The sequence below is a fragment of the Staurois parvus genome, unplaced genomic scaffold (assembly GCF_062004578.1).
Source record: "Staurois parvus isolate SC_StPar_1 unplaced genomic scaffold, SC_StPar_1.0 ptg000163l, whole genome shotgun sequence".
NCBI classification, from domain to species: Eukaryota; Metazoa; Chordata; class Amphibia; order Anura; family Ranidae; genus Staurois; species Staurois parvus.
In genome coordinates, this window is record NW_028317959.1 from 92528 (window position 1) to 114341 (window position 21814).

The 21814-nt window shown below is 41.0% G+C and overlaps 1 protein-coding gene across 1 annotated transcript in view; it reads left to right on the forward strand.

The window, feature by feature from the left end:
- The first annotated feature begins 11448 nt into the window (after positions 1-11448).
- LOC149462973 (uncharacterized) overlaps positions 11449-21814 on the forward strand; it is a 49022-nt gene continuing 38656 nt past the window's right edge. Inside the window, exons 1-2 of the mRNA XM_089676036.1 lie at positions 11449-11679; positions 11945-12008. Coding sequence (XP_089532162.1) covers positions 11449-11679; positions 11945-12008 — 295 coding nt within the window. The remainder of the gene's footprint in view (positions 11680-11944; positions 12009-21814) is intronic.

Genomic DNA, 21814 nt, shown 5'->3' on the forward strand with positions numbered 1-21814 from the left:
GCAGTGTTTCAGGACTGGTAAGGGACCATTCCTTCGGCATGTACATGCTAAAGAATATGGAAAGCCAATTTTTGGCAAAACACACTTACAATGTCTCCTCTACAATAAAATGTTCCCTCTAGGGTTTTTTATTTCAGCTTTAGTTCTCACCAATCAACCATTGTTATTTACTCAATGAAAAATATCAAGACTTTAATACGTAACCTGCAGATAGAAAGATAAGCCTTTTATCAATCCTTGTTAATCATTAATATAGGTTTTGCTCACCTGTTGATAAAAGGAAGGAGGTGATGAACAGGGCAAGGAAGCTCCTTTTCATTGTGCTGATGTGCTTGTGATAAATATGTCAGCTTTCCATCCCGTATAGAGCATTGACAATGACTGAGAACATCAGCCTGAGCCTTATTTTAGCTGAAAACTTATGGCTCGTCCTCAGGGACTGGAGCTTAGAGAATGGTTAGTGAACATAAGCAGGTTGTTAAAGAACATGTACAATTAAAGTTGTCCTAATGTTTACTGGCCTTCTTGAGTCTTCACTGGTCACACCCAACCTTTTTGTCTTGCTTAGGACAACACTCAACAGGTCCCAAATCCCACTCATGTCAATAGTCCCTGCTCACACTGCAATTGTGTGTCCCTTTAAGAATTTTGCCAGTTGCTAGAAAAAGTACAGGAGCTTCTTTGGGGCAGGATCTCACATTTATGGTTCCCATATGCTTCAATGAGAGCACTGGAAAAACACATAAAAACAAATATTTTTTTGTACAACTTCTTGATTATCCGTCTCCTAGTAATTGGTTTTCTTTTTCCTAGTAACTAGCTAAAACAAACATGCTCAAGCCTGAAGACATGTGAAAAACACAAACAAGCATAAAAAAAGTTTAAAAAACTGATGAAGAAGTTCAAACTCCAGTTTGAATCTATGCTCAATGTTGTGGCATCGCTCATTTCAAGTGGTGACGTATCAGAATTTTGAACAGAATTTCCTCTCCAGATGTTTATGAATAAAATGCCAAAGCAAAGTCGATGTCATTTATCATGTTCCCAACAACTCAATTAATTAATAGTATGTTGTATGATAGAAATAAGTAGACTATCAAAGCTGACCGCTCTTAAAAATGCAATTCAAAACTTGAATAATAAGGGATTTTTAGGGTGCCAAAATCAAATACACATATACCAAACTACAATAAAACATATTGTTTATTTTCGGAATATATAAATTCTGCAAGTTATGCAAGATGAAAATTTAAAAACAAATACAGGCATCCATATGTTTCACAAGTACGTTATCTTCCATTCTCAACATGTTTCGCCATTCATGGCTTCTTCAGTAAATTATAGGAAAAATATTTTTAAGCACAAGGATACAACAAAAAAATAAAAAAATCTACAAACATACACAATTAATATATTTGCACATATGAAATAGATTAATTAAACATCAAGCAATTTCCAAAATTTTATGTTAATACTACAACAAGTTTGAAAATTAAATCCTCTGGAAAGTCACTTATCAAAACAAAGTTACTGATGGAATTAATTGCCTTTAATCTAAACCAATTTGCTTCATGCATGAATTGACAGAAATCCCAGAAAATGAGGTATATTGGTGGACACGAGAGGCACAAATTCATCTAAAAAGATAAGTACTAGTGTCAAATGACTGAAAGAGTATTATTCCTCAGTATACTAAATCATTAATTCCTATACACATACCAAAGTAAGGATGTAAAAAGGAAGTATATCCAGGAAGAAAAAACTTTTGGTGAAAACAAGATAAGTACCTCCATTGTCAAGCAATGGGTAAGACTGTAAGGTAAGTAGTATCCGGAGTAATCTACCCAGAAAAATATAAAGAGAAACAATTCAGTCACTAAGCCCAAAAGGGTATTCCTATTGCACTACAGGAGGTCAAAAAACACTCATAAATAATTTCCCTAATAACTCACCAGTAAAGTCAGCAAAGTTTGGGTCAAATAAAAGGAGTCAATTCAAGCAGTGCCATGCATCAGCGATTAATTGCCACCAAGACCGCCAGTTTATACCTCTCCCATCCACAGAGGCATCTGACATCACCGGCAGTATGCAGGCACATATGCTTGCTGTAACTATGTGATCGTTCATTAAAACTTTTCGACCCATATTGGTGATCCTTGGTGTGCTTGTGACATTCTCCCTTGCCAATTCTGTTCAGTTCCAGTCGACAGTCTCTGCAGCTCCACTTATATACACAGCCATTTTTAATGTAGGGACATGTGTGTTTGGATTGTATACTTGCAGGCGCATATGATGTCACCGCGCATGCACACTGACCAAACCAGAAACTATGTCACCGCACATGCGGGGCGACTCCATCACCGCCATATTGGAAAATACATCTAACATACTGGAGTAGATTGACCAATGGTCTGAGCAAAGCAAATACATATCAGTCATTGAGCTGATGACAGCGGGAAATTGAAACCTCAAGATGAAACAATGAGGCACTAACCATAGCTCAATTGTTCTACTCCTTGGTCAAGGGCAACAAGGCAGGACTAATTATGAGGGCATCAATCTTTGGCAACCTTTATCACAGGGCCATATACCCATAGACCAAATGCCTCACCATGGTGCCCCCACGCACACCAGAGAAATCAGCCATCAGATGTGAAGAAAAGTTATCATTCTCAAAATATGACAGTTAAACAAACTATCATTATGTAGATTATGAAAGCTCAAATAAAGTAGGTCAAGGGAACCATAGAATTAACCATATCAAATTCCCTTACTGCACCTGTCCATCAAACAGGGAAAATGATCATTTCTAGAGGATTTTTACAATAAATATACATGAAATGGAAAACGCCACTTATATATATGTATGTTCTATGTTTCAAGACCATAAACAAAAAAAACAAAAGCAGAGAAGCATCGAAGAGAGACATCAAAGGTACATCAAAGGTACAACAAAGATTCCAAGGGCAAATTATCACAAATAGCCACTTATGAAGATATTATAATTATAAAAATGGTTTAAAACAAATGTTATCATTGAGGCCCAGAAACGGCAGCAAAACAATGGATCCACTTGGTTTCACATTGTAACAGTGTCCTATCTACATTGCCACCTCTCTCATGAGGTGGTACATGTTCTAGTGCAAAAAAATTAATATAAGAGAGATCAAATCGGTATATTTGATTGGGATGTGGTGCCCTTGAACTTCAAACCGCATGTGCTCTTCTACCTATAGTACTCTTAAAGTGGTTGTAAAGGCTCAAAGTTTTTTACCTTCATGCATTCTATGCCTGAAGGTAAAAAACCTTCTCTGTGCAGCATCCCTCCAGCCTCCCCTAATACTCACCTAAACCCCCTCTCGATCCAGCAATGTGCACTCGGCTATCCTGGGACTCGCTCTCTTCATTGGCTGAGACAGCAGTGGGAGTGCATATGCAATTCCGAAGCCAGCTTGCAGCAATTTTTTTACGGGCACATGATGCCTGTAATGGACATTTACAGACAGTTTGAAAATCTGATGATTTTTACAAACTATCTGTAAATTTACAGTAGGTTATTCTTTAATCTCCAACCTCTTAGTCCTGACCTGTTTCACCACATCGCAGTTTGAGGCCACTCCTAGGCAGGGATGTTCTCAGCCTTTGTATATTTTTGTACCATTGCTGGAGCTAATAGTTGTACCTTAAAGTGTACCTAGAGCCAAAATATTTTATTTCATCTTGGAGAATGGTTAAAATCACAGCCAGGAATTTTGTTTTTTGCCACATGAGCCACACTTTGGAGACTCAACCACAGCCAACAGATCTGCTGAGGAAGACTCCAATGATGTAGACCACTCACCTAAAGGGGTACTAGGAGAGTATAGGCTGGTGTCACCCATACCAATGGGACTACCTACTCTGTGTCTATGTGGAAATATACCAGGTCATATTCAGGTATGTATACTCCTTGCATTACAAATATAAATAAAAAAAAATAATAATAATGAATGCAGAGCTGCATTATTCTGTGTATATTATGCATGCCTGGAGTTCGGCTTTATCAGCTTGCAAATATCCACGTCACAGCTCAGCCAACAAAAACATAAGAAGCAGGTGTAGCTTGCAATATGTACCAATATCCAATCCCAAGAGAGAGAAGATTAGTTTTATAGCTTCAGGCATGTAAACTGCTAAACAACATTCAACTCACTTTTTATTGCAGTGGCACAATCTTCTTTATTCACTAAAATAGTGTTTTTTTTCATGTTTTCTTTTTTCTTAAGTTGTAATGCAGAATTGCAGGTATGGATTTTATTGCATAGGTACAGGTGAAACTCAAAAAATTAGAATATCCTACAAAAGTTCATTTATTTCAGTAATGCAACTTAAAAGGTGAAACTAATATATGAGATAGACTCATTACATGCAAAGCAAGATAGTTCAAGCCGTGATTTGTCATAATTGTGATGATTATGGCTTACAGCTCATGAAAACCCCAAATCCACAATCTCAGAAAATTAGAATATTACATGCAATCAATAAAACAAGGATTGTACATAGAACAATATCGGACCTCTGAAAAGTATAAGCATGCATATGTACTCAGTACTTGGTTTGGGCCCCTTTTGCAGCAATTACTGCCTCAATGCGGCATGGCATGGAAGCTATCAGCCTGTGGCACTGCTGAGGTGTTATGGAAGATCAGGATGCTTCAATAGCGGCCTTCAGCTCTTCTGCATTGTTCGGTCTCAAATCTCTCATCTTTCTCTTGGCAATGCCCCATAGATTGTCTATGGGGTTCAGGTCAGGCAAGTTTGCTGGCCAATCAAGCACAGTAATCCCATGGTCATTGAACCAGGTTTTGGTGCTTTTGGCAGTGTGGGCAGGTGCCAAGTCCTGCTGGAAAATGAAGTCAGCATCCCCATAAAGCTCGTCTGTGGAAGGAAGCATGAAGTGCTCCAAAATCTCCTGGTAGACAGCTGCGTTGACCCTGGACTTAATGAAGCACAGTGGACCATCACCAGCAGATGACATGGCTCCCCAAATCAACACAGACTGTGGAAACTTCACACTGGACTTCAAGCATCTTGCAATGTGTGCCTCTCCATTCTTCCTCCTTACTCTGGGTCCTTGGTTTCCAAATGAGATGCAAACGTTGCTCTCATCAGAAAAGAGGACTTTGGACCACTGAGCAACAGACCAGGTCTGTTTTTCTTTAGCCCAGGTAAGAAACTTCTGACGTTGTTTTTTGTTCAGGAGCGGCTTGACAAGAGGAATACGACATTTGAAGCCCATGTCCAGGATCCGTCTGTGTGTGGTGGCTCTTGATGCACTGACTCCAGCCTCAGTCCACTGCTTGTGAAAGTCCCCAACACTTTTGAATGGCCTTTTCCTGAAATCCTCTCCAGGCTGCGGTCATCCCTGCTGCTTGTGCACTTTTTTCTTCCACACTTTTCCCTTCCACATAACTTTCTATTAATGTGCTTTGATACAGCACTTTGGGAATATCCAACTTCTTTTGCAATTACCTTTTGAGGCTTTCCCTCCTTATGGAGGGTGTCAATGATGGTTTTCTGCACAACTGTCAGGTCAGCAGTCTTTCCCATGATTGTGATTCCTACTGAACCAGACTGAGAGACCATTTAAAGGCTCAGGAACCCTTTGCAGGTGTTATGGCTTAATTAGTTGATTAGAGTGGGACACTTTGAGCCGAGAATATTGCACCTTTTCACAATATTCTAATTTTCTGAGATTGTGGATTTGGGGTTTTCATGAGCTGTAAGCCATAATCATCACAGTTATGACAAATCACAGCTTGAACTATCTTGCTTTGCATGTAATGAGTCTATCTCATATATTAGTTTCACCTTTTAAGTTGCATTACTGAAATAAATTAACTTTTGCACGATATTCTAATTTTTCGAGTTTTACCTGTATATTGGTGCAGCTTAGTCCAATGTACTCATGCTGATGCCGTACCTGTGGGACGTCTGTGGAAGTGCAAAATCGCCACTACTACCAGTGATCTCTGCTGTATTCCGGGTCCCACGCCCTGATGCATAGCAACAACAATGGGGGTTACTGGCCTGGAATGGCCGCTATTTCTCAATGAATACCAGGCATTCTCTGATTTGGACAAGAGGTGGGGCACAGGGGCGTATTTACCACAAGGCATTTGCCTAGGGTGGCATTTTTCAGGGGGGGCAGTGCGGCCCCCTGGAAGAAGAGATGGAAGAAGGGACACATGCCGCATGGGGACCAGGTGGAAACCGAGAGAGACTGCGGACTGTTTGATGGACTGCTTGTAGAGCCTCTCGTTCCTGGGGATGTCCGGAGTTGTGAAAGTGAGTGTCTTTCTCTCTCTTTCCGGCACAGGGGGGGCAGCTGGTGTATGGGGTTCATGGTAGTGCAAGGCTCTCTCGGGTGGGGGAGGGGGGGTGTTGGTTGGTGTCAAGCTCTCTCCGCAGGGGAGGGGGGTGGACAATTTTTGTGTTGCCCAGGGCAGCACAAAACCTAAAGACACCACTGGTGGGGCAGGGATGTCACAATCTCCACTTTGAGTGAGTTTGGGGTGGAGGAACTTGACTGGCCTGCACCTCAACCCGATAGAACACCTTTGGAATGAAGTAGAGCAGAGACTGCGAGCCAAGCCTTCTCGTCCAACATCAGTGCCTGACCTCACAAATGTGCTTCTGGAAGAATGGTCAAACCTTCCCATAGACACCCTCCTAAACCTTGTGGACGGCCTTCCCAGAAGAGTTGAAGCTGTTATAGCTGCAAACAAAGGGCAGGGCCAACTCAATGTTGAACCCTATGGACTAAGACTGGGATGCCAATAAAGTTCACGTGCGTGTAAAGGCAGGCGTCCCAATACTTTTTGTTGTATAATGAGTGTGTGTGTGTGTATATATATATATATATATATATATATATATTTATTGTTAAGATTTTGATATTGGGGGTTTACATATATTTAACTAATACTGCACTATTTTATAACCTGACTTTGGGACCAGTACTGTTAGATTTGACATTTTATTAATTGATTTAGTGTTTTGGCTTAATATCGACTAAACCAACAATTTAAAAATATATTTGTATGTTGTGTTATTTTTATATTGTACATAGTGAAATCTATTAATCGATTAGTTAGGGCAATGAGAAATGATTTTGATTTAGTTTGGCATTGTGGGATGTCTTTCGTTTCATTATGTCAAATCTATTAAAATAAGTAAAACCTAGAGCAGTAGTTGATTGAGAAGCAAGGTTTGCAGCACAGATCTGCATATGTAGGTGTAAATTATAGGTGCTCTTACTCTATCGCCTGTTTATGTTCACTCACAATGAGCCTGGGTCCCTTAGGAGCTGTCATATTTTCTTATTCAAGAATGTCTCAGTCACTTGCTCTCAGTCACTGTCTGTGCTCTGTAAGTGTTGAAAGCTGGTCTCCTTCTCACGGGTATATCAGCACAATGAAAGCGACCTTCCTTGCCCTGTGCACCATCACTGTCCTTTTATCTACAGGTAAGTGAAGACTTTCTGAGGTTTTGAATGACTGCTTGCTTTGGGACTTGAGAGCGTGTGGGCAGGAGATCTGTGGAACTACTTCAATCAATTGCTACCAAACCCATATACCACTCATAGATTATAACAATATTTACACGCTTGAAAGACCTCTTTATTCATCCATAGCATTGTGGCACCATTCAGCCATAACATTATGACCATCCACCACAACCCATCAAGGCATGGACACCACTTGACCTCTGCAAGTATGTTGTGGTATCTGGCACCAAGCCATCAGTAGCAGATCCTTTAAGTACTGTAAAATGTGAGGTGGGGTGCCTTTGTGCATCAGACTTATTTTTCCAGCACATCCCACAGATACTCAATTGGATTGAGATCTGGAGAATTTTGAGGCCAAGTCAACACCTCAAACTAATTTTTGTGGTTCTCAAACCATTCTTGAATTCATCAGACCAGGCCACCTTCTTCTATTGCTCTGTGATCCAGTTCTGACACTCATGTGCCCACTGTAGGCACCTTTGTCTGTAGACAAGGGTCAGCATGGGCACCCTGACTGGTCTGCATCTACACAGCCCCATACACAACAAACTGTTATGCTCTGTGTTCTGACACCTTTCTTTTGGAACCAGCATTACCTTTTTCAACAATTTGATCTATAGTAGGTCTTCTATTGCATCAGACTACATTGGCCAGCCTTCGCCACAATGTGAATCAATGAGCCTTGGCCACTTACAACCCTGTTACAGATTTACCTGTTTTCCTTCCTTGAACCACTTTTGGTAGGTCCTGACCACTGCAGACCGGGTGAATTTCCCACAGGAGCTGCACTTTTGGAGTTGTTCTGACTAAGTCATTCAAATGCTCTTGTCTATTTTTCAGTTTTCAACACATCAGCTTCAGGGACAACATGTTCATTTGCTGCCTAATATATTCCGCCCACTTCAGATGCCATTGTGATGATATAGTCATGTGTTATGGCTGATCAGGGTGTGTATATATATATTTGTACTCAAAGAAATGTTGTAGCTTTTTTTTAGACAGATAGAGCTTGATAGTATTTAATAACCACTTTTTTAATATATGTATGTGTGTAATACTGTGTATATATATATATATATATATAAATTTTTTTTTACTCTAGCAAATTTAGGATCAAGATTAGTTTAACCACTTTAACCACATTACACATTGTTCCCACACCTACCTCTTATAGACCAGAACAATATTTATTTTTCTGCAAAGACCTTTTTACTCTGATATTCTGTGATTACTTTGGCATTACTTAAAGTTTAATTAAAGGCAAAACATTTTATTTCCTTTTGGATAGAGTAGAGGGATTAGAACCCCTGTCAGGTTTTTATTGCTCTCTGTTCAGTGAAATTCACTGCTATAAGCAATCATAACCAGGTGTAAAAAAAAAAATCCTCAGTACTACTTCCCCAGAGTAGTACAATGCTACTATAGTATCACTATATTGCTCTTGTCACAGTGTGTTAAAAGTTTTTTATACTGTCACCAGTCAGTGTCCCTGATCACCATCACACCAGTTACATGATGACGCTGTACTGCACTGGTGACAGTGTATAAAACAAAATTGTGATTTTTCTTTTTAAAATAAAATGACAACAAAAAACTACAACTTCAGAAACCTCCCCATGCCTCTTACTGCATACCTTAGACTATCTATTTTCCAAAAAGGGGTCACTTGGGGGATATTTGTACTGTCCTGACATTTTTGGACCTTGAGAAACGAGATAGGCCGCCAGGACATCGATTTTCAGATATATCCCATAGTTTGTGGACTCTATAACTTTCCTACAGTCTAAATAATATACACTGATTTGGGTTATTTTCACCAAAGAAATGTAGCAGAATACATTTTGGCCTAAATTTATGAAAAACAATCATTAATTTGCAAAATTTTATAACAGAAACAAAAAAAAAAACCCAGTGGTGATTAGATACCAACAAAAGAAAGCTATATTTGTGTGAACAAAATGATAAAACCTTCATATGGGTACTGTGTTGCATGATTGCACAATTGTACGACAGTGCTGAAAGCTGAAAATTGGCCTGGACATTTAGCCATGGTTCACATATCTGCGGCCGTGCGGGCCTCATTTTGCGCAGGCATGAGAGCCCATTCATTTGAATGGACTCCCGTGCCTCAGTACACACAGGGAAGAAGTCCCTGCACTTCTTCTTAAAGCGCAGCCCGCCTCGGTTTCCAGTACGGTTATTCTCCAGTGTGGGTGGCGTTCCATTAGAACTAATGACACCTGCCCGCGGGTCCGCACTCTTCTGTGCGGTTGGTGCGACTGCGCGGATTTTCGTGCGGATCCGCAGCGGCACCACCCACACAGATGTCAACCAAGCCTAAGGGGGGTCAAAGTGCGCAGTATTGAATTGATTTAAAAAAAACACCCCACTCTCAAGGGTTTGCTATGTGTTTTGGGAAATCTTTGTGTGTGGGCGAATTGTGTGCTGTTTTTTTTTTTTAATAAGCTGGCAAAGAATGTGATTTGCCAGCAATTTAAACTGTACTACAGCAAGAAAAAAATTTCCCTGGGGTAGAAAAATAAATAAAAATAAAACTCTGTGCACTACTAAATGCAGCTTGTAATAGCAATCCAGAGGCTAGTTAAATACATCGGCTTTAAAAAACGGCAGCTGCAGGCATCAACCCGGTACAACCACTTGAAGTCCAGCGACATATGATCATCAATTGGATATAATTATAACATGTAAAAAACCTTGTGATAAAATATCTAGTGTTTCACAGGAAATTGAATACTTGAATTAGTGCTCCATATACAATTACACCATAAACTAAAAACTTGTACCACTGTCAGGAATGCCCGCTTACCTGACTCCTGGACCTATATAAATAAATAGTGTAACAGGTACTCTTTAGATGGTGGCAGCACATCCCCTTTAAATAAACAGCACCATTCCACCCACTCTGCAGATGACTCACTAAGGAAGAAAAAGGAAGCCTCCCATAGTTTAGTAATCTTTAATCAAGATGAAATAGCACAAACCGAAGTTAGAAACACATTCATAGTATAAGTATGAGTCACGTATTCTATACCAGCATTACAAACAGAGACTTTGGCTTTTTGGCTCCGGACCGGTAGTGACATCACTTTAGCTCCACCCTACATCTTACGCCCCTAACCCACGTGGCTTTTTTAGAGTAAATGTTTTGGGGTGTAATTCTAAGCAAGCCTATGATCTGTGTTAGAAATATTTTATTAATTCACAACTGTCTGTAAAAATACATTTTAATTTTCTTTCCTGCATTTTCCAAAAACTTGTTGCAAAAAAGAACAATTTTAAAATGCCTTTCAGAAAATAATTTGGAGTGATTTCTTTAAAAAATTGAGCCATTTTGTAGGTTTTCCCACTATTCTAGTGCTCCACGGCCTCCAAAAACATGATGGGTGGTCAGAAAAATTATGCTCCTGAAACACCTGAAGGTGCTCCTTGGATTTTGGACTTCCCTGTGCATCTGTGAAAAGTCTTACAAATGTGGATCCCCATACTCGGAAGGCATAGCAGATTGTGTTTTGTGTGTGAGAAATAACTTAAAAAATTTAGGGGGAGTGGCTTGGCGTGCAGAGTGGATAGACGAACACTAGAGGAGCTCCGTACAACCCCGGCTTTGCATTGCCTCTGGCGGTTTTACCCCAGTAGACAGTGGGCAAACTCACCCGATACCACTCCGGTTCTTGTCCTCGCCGATCCTCCACTACCTCCAGTGCTCGTAGCATGCCCAACATCTTAAAATCTCAGTCGACACTCAGACAAGCCGAAGCCTCGGACAAAATGATGGTGCTGGATCCGAGAGAGGAATACCACAGGTAGGAATCCCAGTCCGCCCCGGAGGATGTGGTAAGAGACACAGACACCCCTGACCACCCTCTATTGCTCTCCGACATGACCAAAACAGCAGCGGACACAAATACCTTCTCCTCTGCTATAACCGAGCTGAAGGCGGATATTTTGGCTCTTACGGAGAAGATGGCGGGCATGGAAAGAGCTGGCATAAGAAGGGATAAGGCAATTGCCAGGTTGGAGAAAGTGACTGACTCTCATTCTGATCATCTAAGTGCGATCAATCTCTACTTAGAGGACCTTGATAACAGGGGAAGGAGACACAACATCAGGGTCAGGGGGGTCCCAAAGGCAAGAACATCTGATCAAACGGAGTTGGCCCTGCGGCCGATTTTCAATGATCTCCTAGAAAGTCCGGCTGACACGCATATCTCGTTTGATAGAGCACACAGGGCCCTGAGAGCTCCCCCTGTTGATCCTGCACCCCCAAGGGATATTATCTGTTCCCTACAGACATATATTAAAAGAGGAGATTTTCACTAAAGCTCATCAAAATGACTTGATTACTTTTAATGAACATATGGTGACCTTGTTCCAGGACCTCTCGCCCATTATCCTAAATAACAGAAGAGCTTTGCGTCCTCTCTTGAAGTTACTTTGCAGTAATGGATTCCCATTACTGGTCAAAAAGTCAAAAAGGAAAATCAGAAAGAAAATTTTCCTTTTTGACTTCAATGAACTCACAGCCTGTGTAGAGGGAAGAAACCCTTACCTGCCGTCTTTAGTGGTTTTCCGTGCACGTTCAGCCTCTCCTGTAGTGCAGCCCCTGACCTCAGGGTGCTAAATACTCTGATAAGGCAGGCAACCCCTTCTGTGGCTCTTTTGGGGTGAAACATTTGGCGCTAACAAGCCCTACATACAGCAATGCAGCCAGTGCTATTTTCCTCAGAAGTGATCTCAGATTGAGTGGATCCATTGAACTGTGACACCGCATTTCCAAGACAAGTACATTTTCTCATTTTTTTTTAATTTATCTGTGAATGTCCTCATAATCTATGTGTTACATCTTCTCTTAGATGGGCTGCAGCTGCACTGGGTTCCAGTGTTCATTCTAGTGGTCATTTTGGAAGGAAAAGCTGAATGTCTACATAATGCTGAACATGTGAACTGGATAGAGCTCACATGATGGCCATCTTTGGTTTGGGCAAGCATTCCTCCAGTGGCCATCTTTCAGCTGGGCAAGACTGGCTGGAAGCCATCTTGAAAATCGACAAGGAGCTATGTTATTTATAGAGCCCTGCTGTGATCCAGTCATCTGTCCACTGTATCCAGAGAGGAAAGCTCCTGTAAGCAGGCACCTGTACCCACCTATCCCTTAAAGGGACCTCTGGCCAGCTGGATCATCATACATCTCTGAGGGCTCATAACCTTACCACCCTGAGGGAGAATTATCCTGTGTTCCAGTCCGGACCTATATCTGTGAAGGAGATCCGTGTTGATTTACACATTGCGTATTTGAATTACGCTTCTGGTGAATGCGTGATTCTTACCTTATCACTGGGAGCACCGCCACTGGATTGGATCATTATACCATATTGTCTTCACCATATAGACTGTCACTGATATGCCTATATTATTGGGGACATTATATACTAATTTTCATGTTTTAGCGCTGCACTTTCCCATTATAACAAAATTAAAATGACTTTGTGAACAAACAAAATATTTAAATTCTTCATTTTACAAACAATTTTGACAAAAATTTACAACTTCAAAATTTACACTGATTTACTTTCACCAAAGAAATGTAACAGAACACAGTTTGGCCTAAATTTATGAAGAAAGATTAATTATTTGCCAAATGTTATAATGGAATACCTTTTTTTATTTTTTAAATGTTGGTCTTTTTCCATTTTATATAGCTAAAAAAAAAGTGGTGGTTAAATATGATCAAAAGAAAGCTCTATCTGTCTCAAAAAATGATAAAAGTTTAATTTGGGTATAGTGTTGCATGAGTAATTTAATTCAAAGTGTAACAGCTCTGAAATCTGAAAAAAATAGCCTGGGGCAGGAAGAGGGTGAAAACGTCCAGTCTTTAGGCAGTTAAACGTATGTTTGAAACAACACAGCTCTGACAGTGAATGGGTTAATGAAGGGAGAGCTGCATTACTTAGGGAGTGAAAGGGTTAATTAAAGGGGAGCTGCATTACTTAGGATCAGTTATATCTGCTTGGAGTTCAGCTTTAAAGGGGTGTTGAACTCTCACATATACACAGTGAGGTGACTGGTCTCAGTTGATACACAGAGATGAAACAAATCATCCTACATAAGTTGTACCTGTTTATCTGCAGTGTTCTGATTTCTACATCCTTTTAAAGTACTGAATTTATAAAGCTTGCCTGTGAGTTCAGAAAAAAGGGAAGCAGAGTGTTGAAATGACAAACTGAGCTCATTGAGGACAGCTCTGAGAGCTGATTGGAGGGAAGAGACACACCCCGTCTCCACACAGCTCACAGGAACAGAGCTGAGGCTGGCAATCTACTGGAGGTCCCTCCCCTGTTATAATTCTTCTCTTGGTGTGAGGAAAACTTGTCAGAATTTATTCATGCTGATAGCAGGTACGAAGCAGCAGGCAGAAATTACACTTAGTGCTCTGGACTGAGACAAGTATGTACTATAAAGGGATATGCTTTGTTCATATTTCATGTTAGAGGTATACTGCCACATTAATACAATAATAAAAGAAATGATTATATTAGTGACCAAGTAATATCCCCTAATTTCCAAAAGTCAGTCCACACAGTCATTTATTCTACACAATGTGATTGCTTTGCCCAGTGTATCAATTATCTTCTGTTTCCATACAGTTTTCTTTGCTGATGAATCTATGCAGCAATCTAGCATGTGTTAGCAGACTTCTTTGTATTTATTCCTTTTCTGTCAGTTTCTGCTCTCAGGTGTATGTTCTGCGAGGAGATGTTGAAAAATCACCAAAAACTCGTTTACAATCCAGATGGTCCACAGCATTCAGAGCTGTACTGCCAGGGTTATGAACACAATTGTTCAGATTGGGAAGTCTGTGCATCTATATACGTTTCCTCTACAAAATGTGAGTTCTGCCTACAGAGACATTTGTATCATTCATACAAAATTGTCTTTTTTTTACTAACTGTGCCATTAACCAGGTAAGGTTGTTCTAAATCCAATCACTAATCTCACAACTCAACCATAATACACTAAACTTTTCAACTAGAATTCATTTTCTCTCTCTTTCTTCACTTTCCTCACTCTCTTCTCTCTCTCTATTCTCTCTATCTTATGTCTCTTTTTCTCTTTCTCTCTTCTCCATCACTCTCTCACTCGCTCTCTCTCTCTCTCTCTCTCTCTCTCTCACTCTCCCTATAGTTCTCTTGCTCTCTCTTTCCTCTCTTTTCTTCCTCATTCTATATTCTCGCCTTTTGCTCTGTCATTCTTGTTTTTCTCTCTCTTTCCTCTCTCTCACGCTCTGCCTTCTCTCACTCTCTGTTTTTCTTTCTCTCTTTCTTATCTCTCTTTATCTTCTCTTGTGCTCTCATTCTTTTTTCTCTCTCTCTCTCTTCTTTTTATCTTCTACTTTTCTCTAGCTTCTCTCTCTCTCTTTATCATTATTCTTTTTCTCTGTCTTCTTTCACATTTTTCTCATTCTTCTTTCTCTCTCCTCTTTTTATTCTCTCTTTTTTCCTATATTTTCTCTCTTTCTTTCATATTCCTCTAAACCCTCAATAAAGCCATACTAAACTAAACCTTTCAACACATACCTCAAATTATTGAATTTATTTTTTCTCTCGTCTCTCTTTTCCCCTTCTCTCTCTCTCCCCCCCTCTTATATCTCTTCTCTTTCACTCTCTAATTCTTCTCGTTTTCTTCTCTCCCTCTTTCTTCTGTCTCTTAACTTTCTCATTCTTCTCTCTCTCATTCTTCTTCCTCACTCTCTCTCTCTCTCTCTTTCTCTTTCTAAACCCAAAATAAAGCTATACTACACTAAACCTTTCAACACATGCTCCAAATTATTCAATTCATGTTCTCTCTCTCTCCCTTCTCTTTCTTTCCTTCTTTCTTTTCTCTTTTATTCTTTCTTTTCTCTTTCCTTCTTTCTTTTCTCTTTCCTTCCTTTTTTCCTTATCTATCATTCAACTGCATATAAGCTTTATTGGCAGGAGAAATACATTTTGCATTGCCAAAGTATTTGCGGGTTAGGAATAATTACCAGGGAAATTTTGAGGGAGTAAAGGATAATACAGTATATATACACTATATTGCCAAAAATATTAGGACACCCCTCCAAATCATTGTATTCAGGTGTTCAAATCACCTCCATGGCCACAGGTGTATAAAATCAATCACCTAGGCATGCAGAATGCTTTTACAAACATTTGTGAAAGAATGGGTCACTCTCAGGAGCACAGTAAATTCAAGTGTGGTACTGTGATATGTTGCTACCTGTGCAATAAGCATCAGATGCAGTGGTGTAAAGCATGCTGCCACTGGACTCTAGAGCAGTGAAGACCTGTTCTCTGGAGTGATGAATCACGCTTCTCTGTCTGGCAATCCAATGGATGTGTCAATGGCCTCCACCTGTAAAACCATTCCTGTTTTGGGGGTTGTTTCATTGTTGCCCATCTAGTGTACCTGTTGTTAATTTCATTAACACCAAAGCAGCCGAAACTGATTAACAACCAACTCTGCTACTTAACTGACCAGATCAATATCCCAGGATTTTAACTGACTTGATGCTATACTATGATTAAACAGTGTTCCTTTAATTTTTTTGAGCAGTGTATATACACAGCGGGGAAAATCCCCTGCAGATTTTTTAAGTTTGCCCACTTACAATGGAGTGAAGCGTGTATTTTAAATGATAGAGACAGAATATCAACCAAAAAATCCAGAAAAAAACACATACTACACATGTTATAAATTGAGTTGCAAGTCAGTGAGTAAAATAAGTTTTTGATACCCAAGCAAAACATGACTTAGTACTGGGTGGAGAAACCCTTGCTGGCAAACACAGAGGTGAGTACTTTCATATAGTTGGTTTCCAGGTTTGCACATATCTCAGGAGGGATTTTGGTCCATTCTTCTTTACAGATCTTCTCTAAATCCTTAAGGATTCTTGGCTGTCATTTGGTAACTTGAAGTTTCAGCTCCCTCCATAAATTTTCTATAAGATTAAGGTCTGGAGACTAACTAGGCCACTCCAGGACCTTAATGTGCTTCTTCTTGAGCCACTCCTTTTTTGCCTTGGCGGTATGTTTTGGGTCATTGTCATGCTGGAAAACCCATCTACAACCCATCTTCAGTGTTCTGGCAGAGGGAAGAAGGCTCTCATCCAAGATTTTACAATACAACACAAAGTCGGCCTGTACCTTTAGCATAGAAACAGCCCCAAAGCATAATGTTTCCACCTCCGTACTTGACTGTAGGAATGGTGTTCTTAGGATTAAAGGCAGCATTTTTCTTCCTCCAAACACGGCGAGTTCAGTTAATGCCAAAAAGCCCAATTGTGTTCTCATCTGACAAAAGCTCTTTCTCCCACTCCTTCTCTGAATCTTTTAGATGTTTATTGGCAAACTTCAGACAGGCCTGTACATGTGCGTTCTTGAGGAGGGGGACCTTGCGGGCACTGCAGGATTTCAGTCCATGGCGGCGTACTGTGTAAACAACAGTTTGTTTGGTGACTGTGGTCCCAACTGCCTTGAGATCATTCGCAAGCTCCTCCTGTGTAGTTCTGGGCTGATCCCTCACTTTTCTCATGATCATCCTTACCCCATGAGGCAAAATCTTGCATGGAGCTCCACACCAAGGACGATTGATGGTTATTTTGTATTTCTTCCATTTATGATTAATCACTCCAACAGTTGTCTCCTTCTCACCAAGCTTCTTGCTGATGGTCTTGGAGCCCATTCCAGCCTTGTGCAGGTCTACAATCTTGTCCCTGACATCCTTTGACAGCTCTTTGGCCTTACCCATGGTGGTGGGGTTTGAATGGAAGAAACTGATTCTGTGGACAGGTGTCTTTTATACAATAATGAGTTGTCGTTAGGAGCTTGGTCTTAAATTGACAGGACTAATCTGTGTACCACATGAGCACATAGCCAGTCTGTGGGAGCCAGAATGATTGTTGGTTGGTAGGGGATCAAATACTTATTTTACTTAACAGCAAAATTTTGTGGATACAGTATGTATAAAAACGTTATGAATACTTTTTTTCCCATTTTGTAGTGATCACATAAACTCTGATCTCAGCTGCATAAGAAGCTCAGAGAGCTGGGGGGGGGGGGGGGAGACAAAGTGGCACACTGATCTCCGTGAATGGCTGTGCAGGGGAGCACGTCAGCAGAAGCCTGATCATCAGAGGAGAGCTAGAAAACTGACCATGCTGTGCTCTCATGCCTAGTGTGGTAAGTTTTTAATAGGAAAGCAAAGAGATTTGCAGGAACACCAGAGAGTTTACACAAAGGAAGCAATACTAAGAGAACAGAATGCTTTTTTAATAGAAATACATGGTAAGGCAGGTATTGTACATATCATGAATTTGAAATGTTGGATTTACATATTTAAAAAAGGGCAGAGATACATACCTGGAAACTGCAGGCCAGTCAGTTTAACATCAATGGTATGTAAACGATTGAAGGAGATAAGGGACTATATCCAAGATTATTCTTCACATGACTGGGCCATTAATATTCCTGGCTATATTCTCTTTCAGAGAGACAGGGTAAATAGGAAAGGTGGTGGTGTCTATCTCTGAGAAGTGATCTCAGAGAGAGTGTGAAAGAGGACCTAGTTGATGGAGAGTGTGATGAAGCTGAAGCATTATGGGTGGAACTGCACATGGGGGTGCGTACTACAAAGGTAATCACTGGAGTTTGTTATAGGCCTCCCAGTTTTAATGAGGAGGTGGAGACTCAACTCCTTGCACAGATCAAAAGGGCTGCAAGGGCTGGGACAGTGATAATAATGGGGGATTTTAACTACCCGGAAGTTGACTGGAGTAATGGTACTGAAGGAACAGTTAAAGGGCAAACATTTTTAAACCTACTACATTTTTATGGTACAGTTCATAGAGGCCCCTACTAGGAATGATGCTCTGCTGGACCTGGTAATCTCAAACCATGCAGAGCTTATTACGAATGTCCATATAAAAGAACATCTGGGTAGCAGTGACCATAACATGATTTCATTTATTGTTAGCTGTAAACAGCAAGCACATACGGAAAAAATAACAACGCTCAATTTTAAGAGAGCTAATTTTCCAAGGCTGAGAGCTGCTCTCCAAGGCTTACACTGTGAGGGAATATTGGCATTAATGAACACAACACAGAAACGGTAGTTCTTCAAAAAGACTGTATGTGAACACACTGTAAAATATATTCCCATGGGCAACAAGTATAAAAAGCTAAAAATCAAACATTTGTGGCTTATGGCCAAAGTTAAAAAAGCAATAGGAAAAGAGCTTTTATATATAATATAAAAATCAAGGAATACTATCATCATTCACACATTACAAAGAATACAACAGAATATGCAAAAAGGAAATAAAGGCCGCAAAAATTGAAAACGAACGTCAGATTCCAAAAGATAGCAGTACCAACCCCAAAAAATTCTTCAAATATATTAATGGTAAAAAGGCCCAGTACGAGCATGTAGGCCCTTTACAAAATACACTAGAGTGGGTGACTGGGGACAAAGAGATGGCAAAGTTCTTAACTACTTCCCGTCCAGCTGTTGTATATAAATGGCCGGACGGTGGCAGTGCAGGGTCGGGTGGCCATAAATGGCTTTCCCGACCCCCTGCTTGTGCGCGCTCCCTGGGAGCGAACAGCACCGCAAACCGGTGCCCGCTGTGTCCTCCGGACACAGTGAAACACCGATCATCGGACGGGACCTCTGTACGAGGTCCCCGTCATGTGATCACTGATTAGCCAATCAGTGATCACATGCAGAGTAGTAAGCAAGATGTCACTTCTAACATCATTGCTTACTACATGTGAAATCTATGAATGATCACAGAGGTCACATGGTACAAGGCTATTCACAACAGCCTTGTACCATGTGACAAGCTGTGACTAATCACAGCTCACTCAGTAGTTTTCAATGGCTGCAAGAATGCAGCTAGAGAGAAGGAGAAATGATTGCTTTTACATCCTTTATGGGTGTAAAAGCAATCAGTGTAAAAAATAAAATAAAAAATCTTCATCACCCCCCACAAGTAGTACAGTGTCGCCAAGGAGGTGAGCAAAACCTTGGACAGAGGGGTGGCGGTGAACATGGTATACTTGGACAGAGGGGTGGCGGTGAACGTGGTATACTTGGACAGAGGGGTGGCGGTGGACGTGGTATACTTGGACAGAGGGGTGGCGGTGGACGTGGTATACTCGGACAGAGTGGTGGCGGTGAACGTGGTATACTCGGACAGAGGGGTGGCGGTGAACGTGGTATACTTGGACAGAGGGGTGGCGGTGGACGTGGTATACTTGGACAGAGGGGTGGTGGTGGACGTGGTATACTTGGACAGAGGGGTGGCGGTAGACGTGGTATACTTGGATTTTGCAAAAGCATTTGACACAGTTCCCCACACATGGCTAATGTGTAAGATAAAATCTACAGGCTTGGAAAGATCCGTATGTAGTATATGGATAGAAAGCTGGCTAAAAGATCGTATTCAGAGAGTAGTGGTTAATGATTCATACTCTGAATGGTCTGGGGTCGTCAGTGGTGTACCCCAAGGTTCAGTGTTGAACACTTACTTTTTAATATATTTATAAACGATTTAGGGTCTGGGATTAAAAATCCCATTTCAGTCTTTGCAGATGACACCAAGCTGTGCAGTGGAATAACATCCTTACAGGATGTCTCCAACTTACAAGCCGACCTCAATGCACTGTGCAGTTGGGCAACTATGTGGCAAATGAGGTTTAATGTTGATAAATGTAAGGTTATGCACTTGGGGGCTAAAAATATGAACTCAAGTTACCCACTAGGGGGAGAACCTCTGGGAGATTTCAGGATGGAGAAAAATCTGGGGGTCCTAGCAGATGACAAACTCAGCAATGGCATGCAATGCCAAGCAGCAGTAAGCAAAGCTAGTAGAATGTTAGCATGGATAAAAAAGGGGTATTTACTCAAGAGATAAAAGTATAACCCTACCACTTTATAAAACTCTTGTTTTGTTTCAGCCATATCTGAATTATGCTGTTCAGTTCTGGTCGCCAGTCCTCAGGAAGGATGTGCTTGAGCTGGAGAGAGTAAAGAGAAGGGCAACAAAGTTAATAGGGGGGATGCAAGACCTCAGCTATGAGGAACAACTACAAACATTAAACATATTCTCCCTGGAGAAGAGACGATTGAGAGGAGATGTGATAGCAATATACTAAACAAATGCTTCAATGGTGATTTTAACATAAGAAATAAACTATTCAGTCTCAGGGAGTATAAGACACGGGGCCACTCAATGAAATTGGTGGTTTAGCCTCAACCAGTTTCCCTCTGCCCGATAGCAGTTTTACTGCTACAGGGCAGACTTCCTGCACAAAATAATGTATATATACGTGATCCGCTCTCCCGCGGTGTTCATGGGCAGGGGGCGTGCACGCGCCCGCTGGCCCGGCAGTGCTGTGAATCGGTACAGCACTGATCACTCACCAGATTCAGAACAATAATGTTTGCCCTGGACCTGCTGATCGATTCACCCCCCTTCTCCCTCAGCAAGTGCAATGTCAGTAGATCACTGTCACTTGACACATTGCAAACAAAACTGCAGGGTTAGCAAGATTAGGCCTGATCTCTGCTAGCACTAGTAGGTAAATTTATGTAGCAGTTCAAGTAGTCCCTGACAGCCAGGTGTTCTTTTTTCCAGTGCGTCGCACTAGAAACCTATAAATTTAGTGGCCAAAATGTCCAACAAAAAGTACTCTAGTGAAGAGGTCTACAGGATTCTGAGCATGTCAGATAAGAGGAAGACTTACTGACAAAATCAGGCCCAGAATATGAACCTGTAGACAACAGCGACACCCTGACAGAAAGCTCAGATGGGATAGAGGTCCCTGCTAAGGTCAGGCATACCCGACACCGTTCCTAGGTTGCTGAGGTTTTACAATTGCATTATGATTCTCATATGAAGCAGAGCGCCAGTACTAGTGCCGTTCTACGCTTTGGTGAACTGGCGAGAACCAGTGGCCTAGTAAATCCTGGTCTTTTACATACCAGCACTGCAGTATTACTTGGTGACGTGGCAAATCCTGTAAGTACAGCTGGTGCTGTGGCTAGCACAAGTAGTGTCCTGCAGCCACCAAGAATTCAAACACAGGCCCATAAAGCCCATAGTGTCCTTCCGGATGTGCTTGCAAATCCTCATTGGCAGCCTATAAATTCTGCAACACCCATACTTCCCTCATTCACTGCCCAACCCAGAATTCAGGTGGAAACA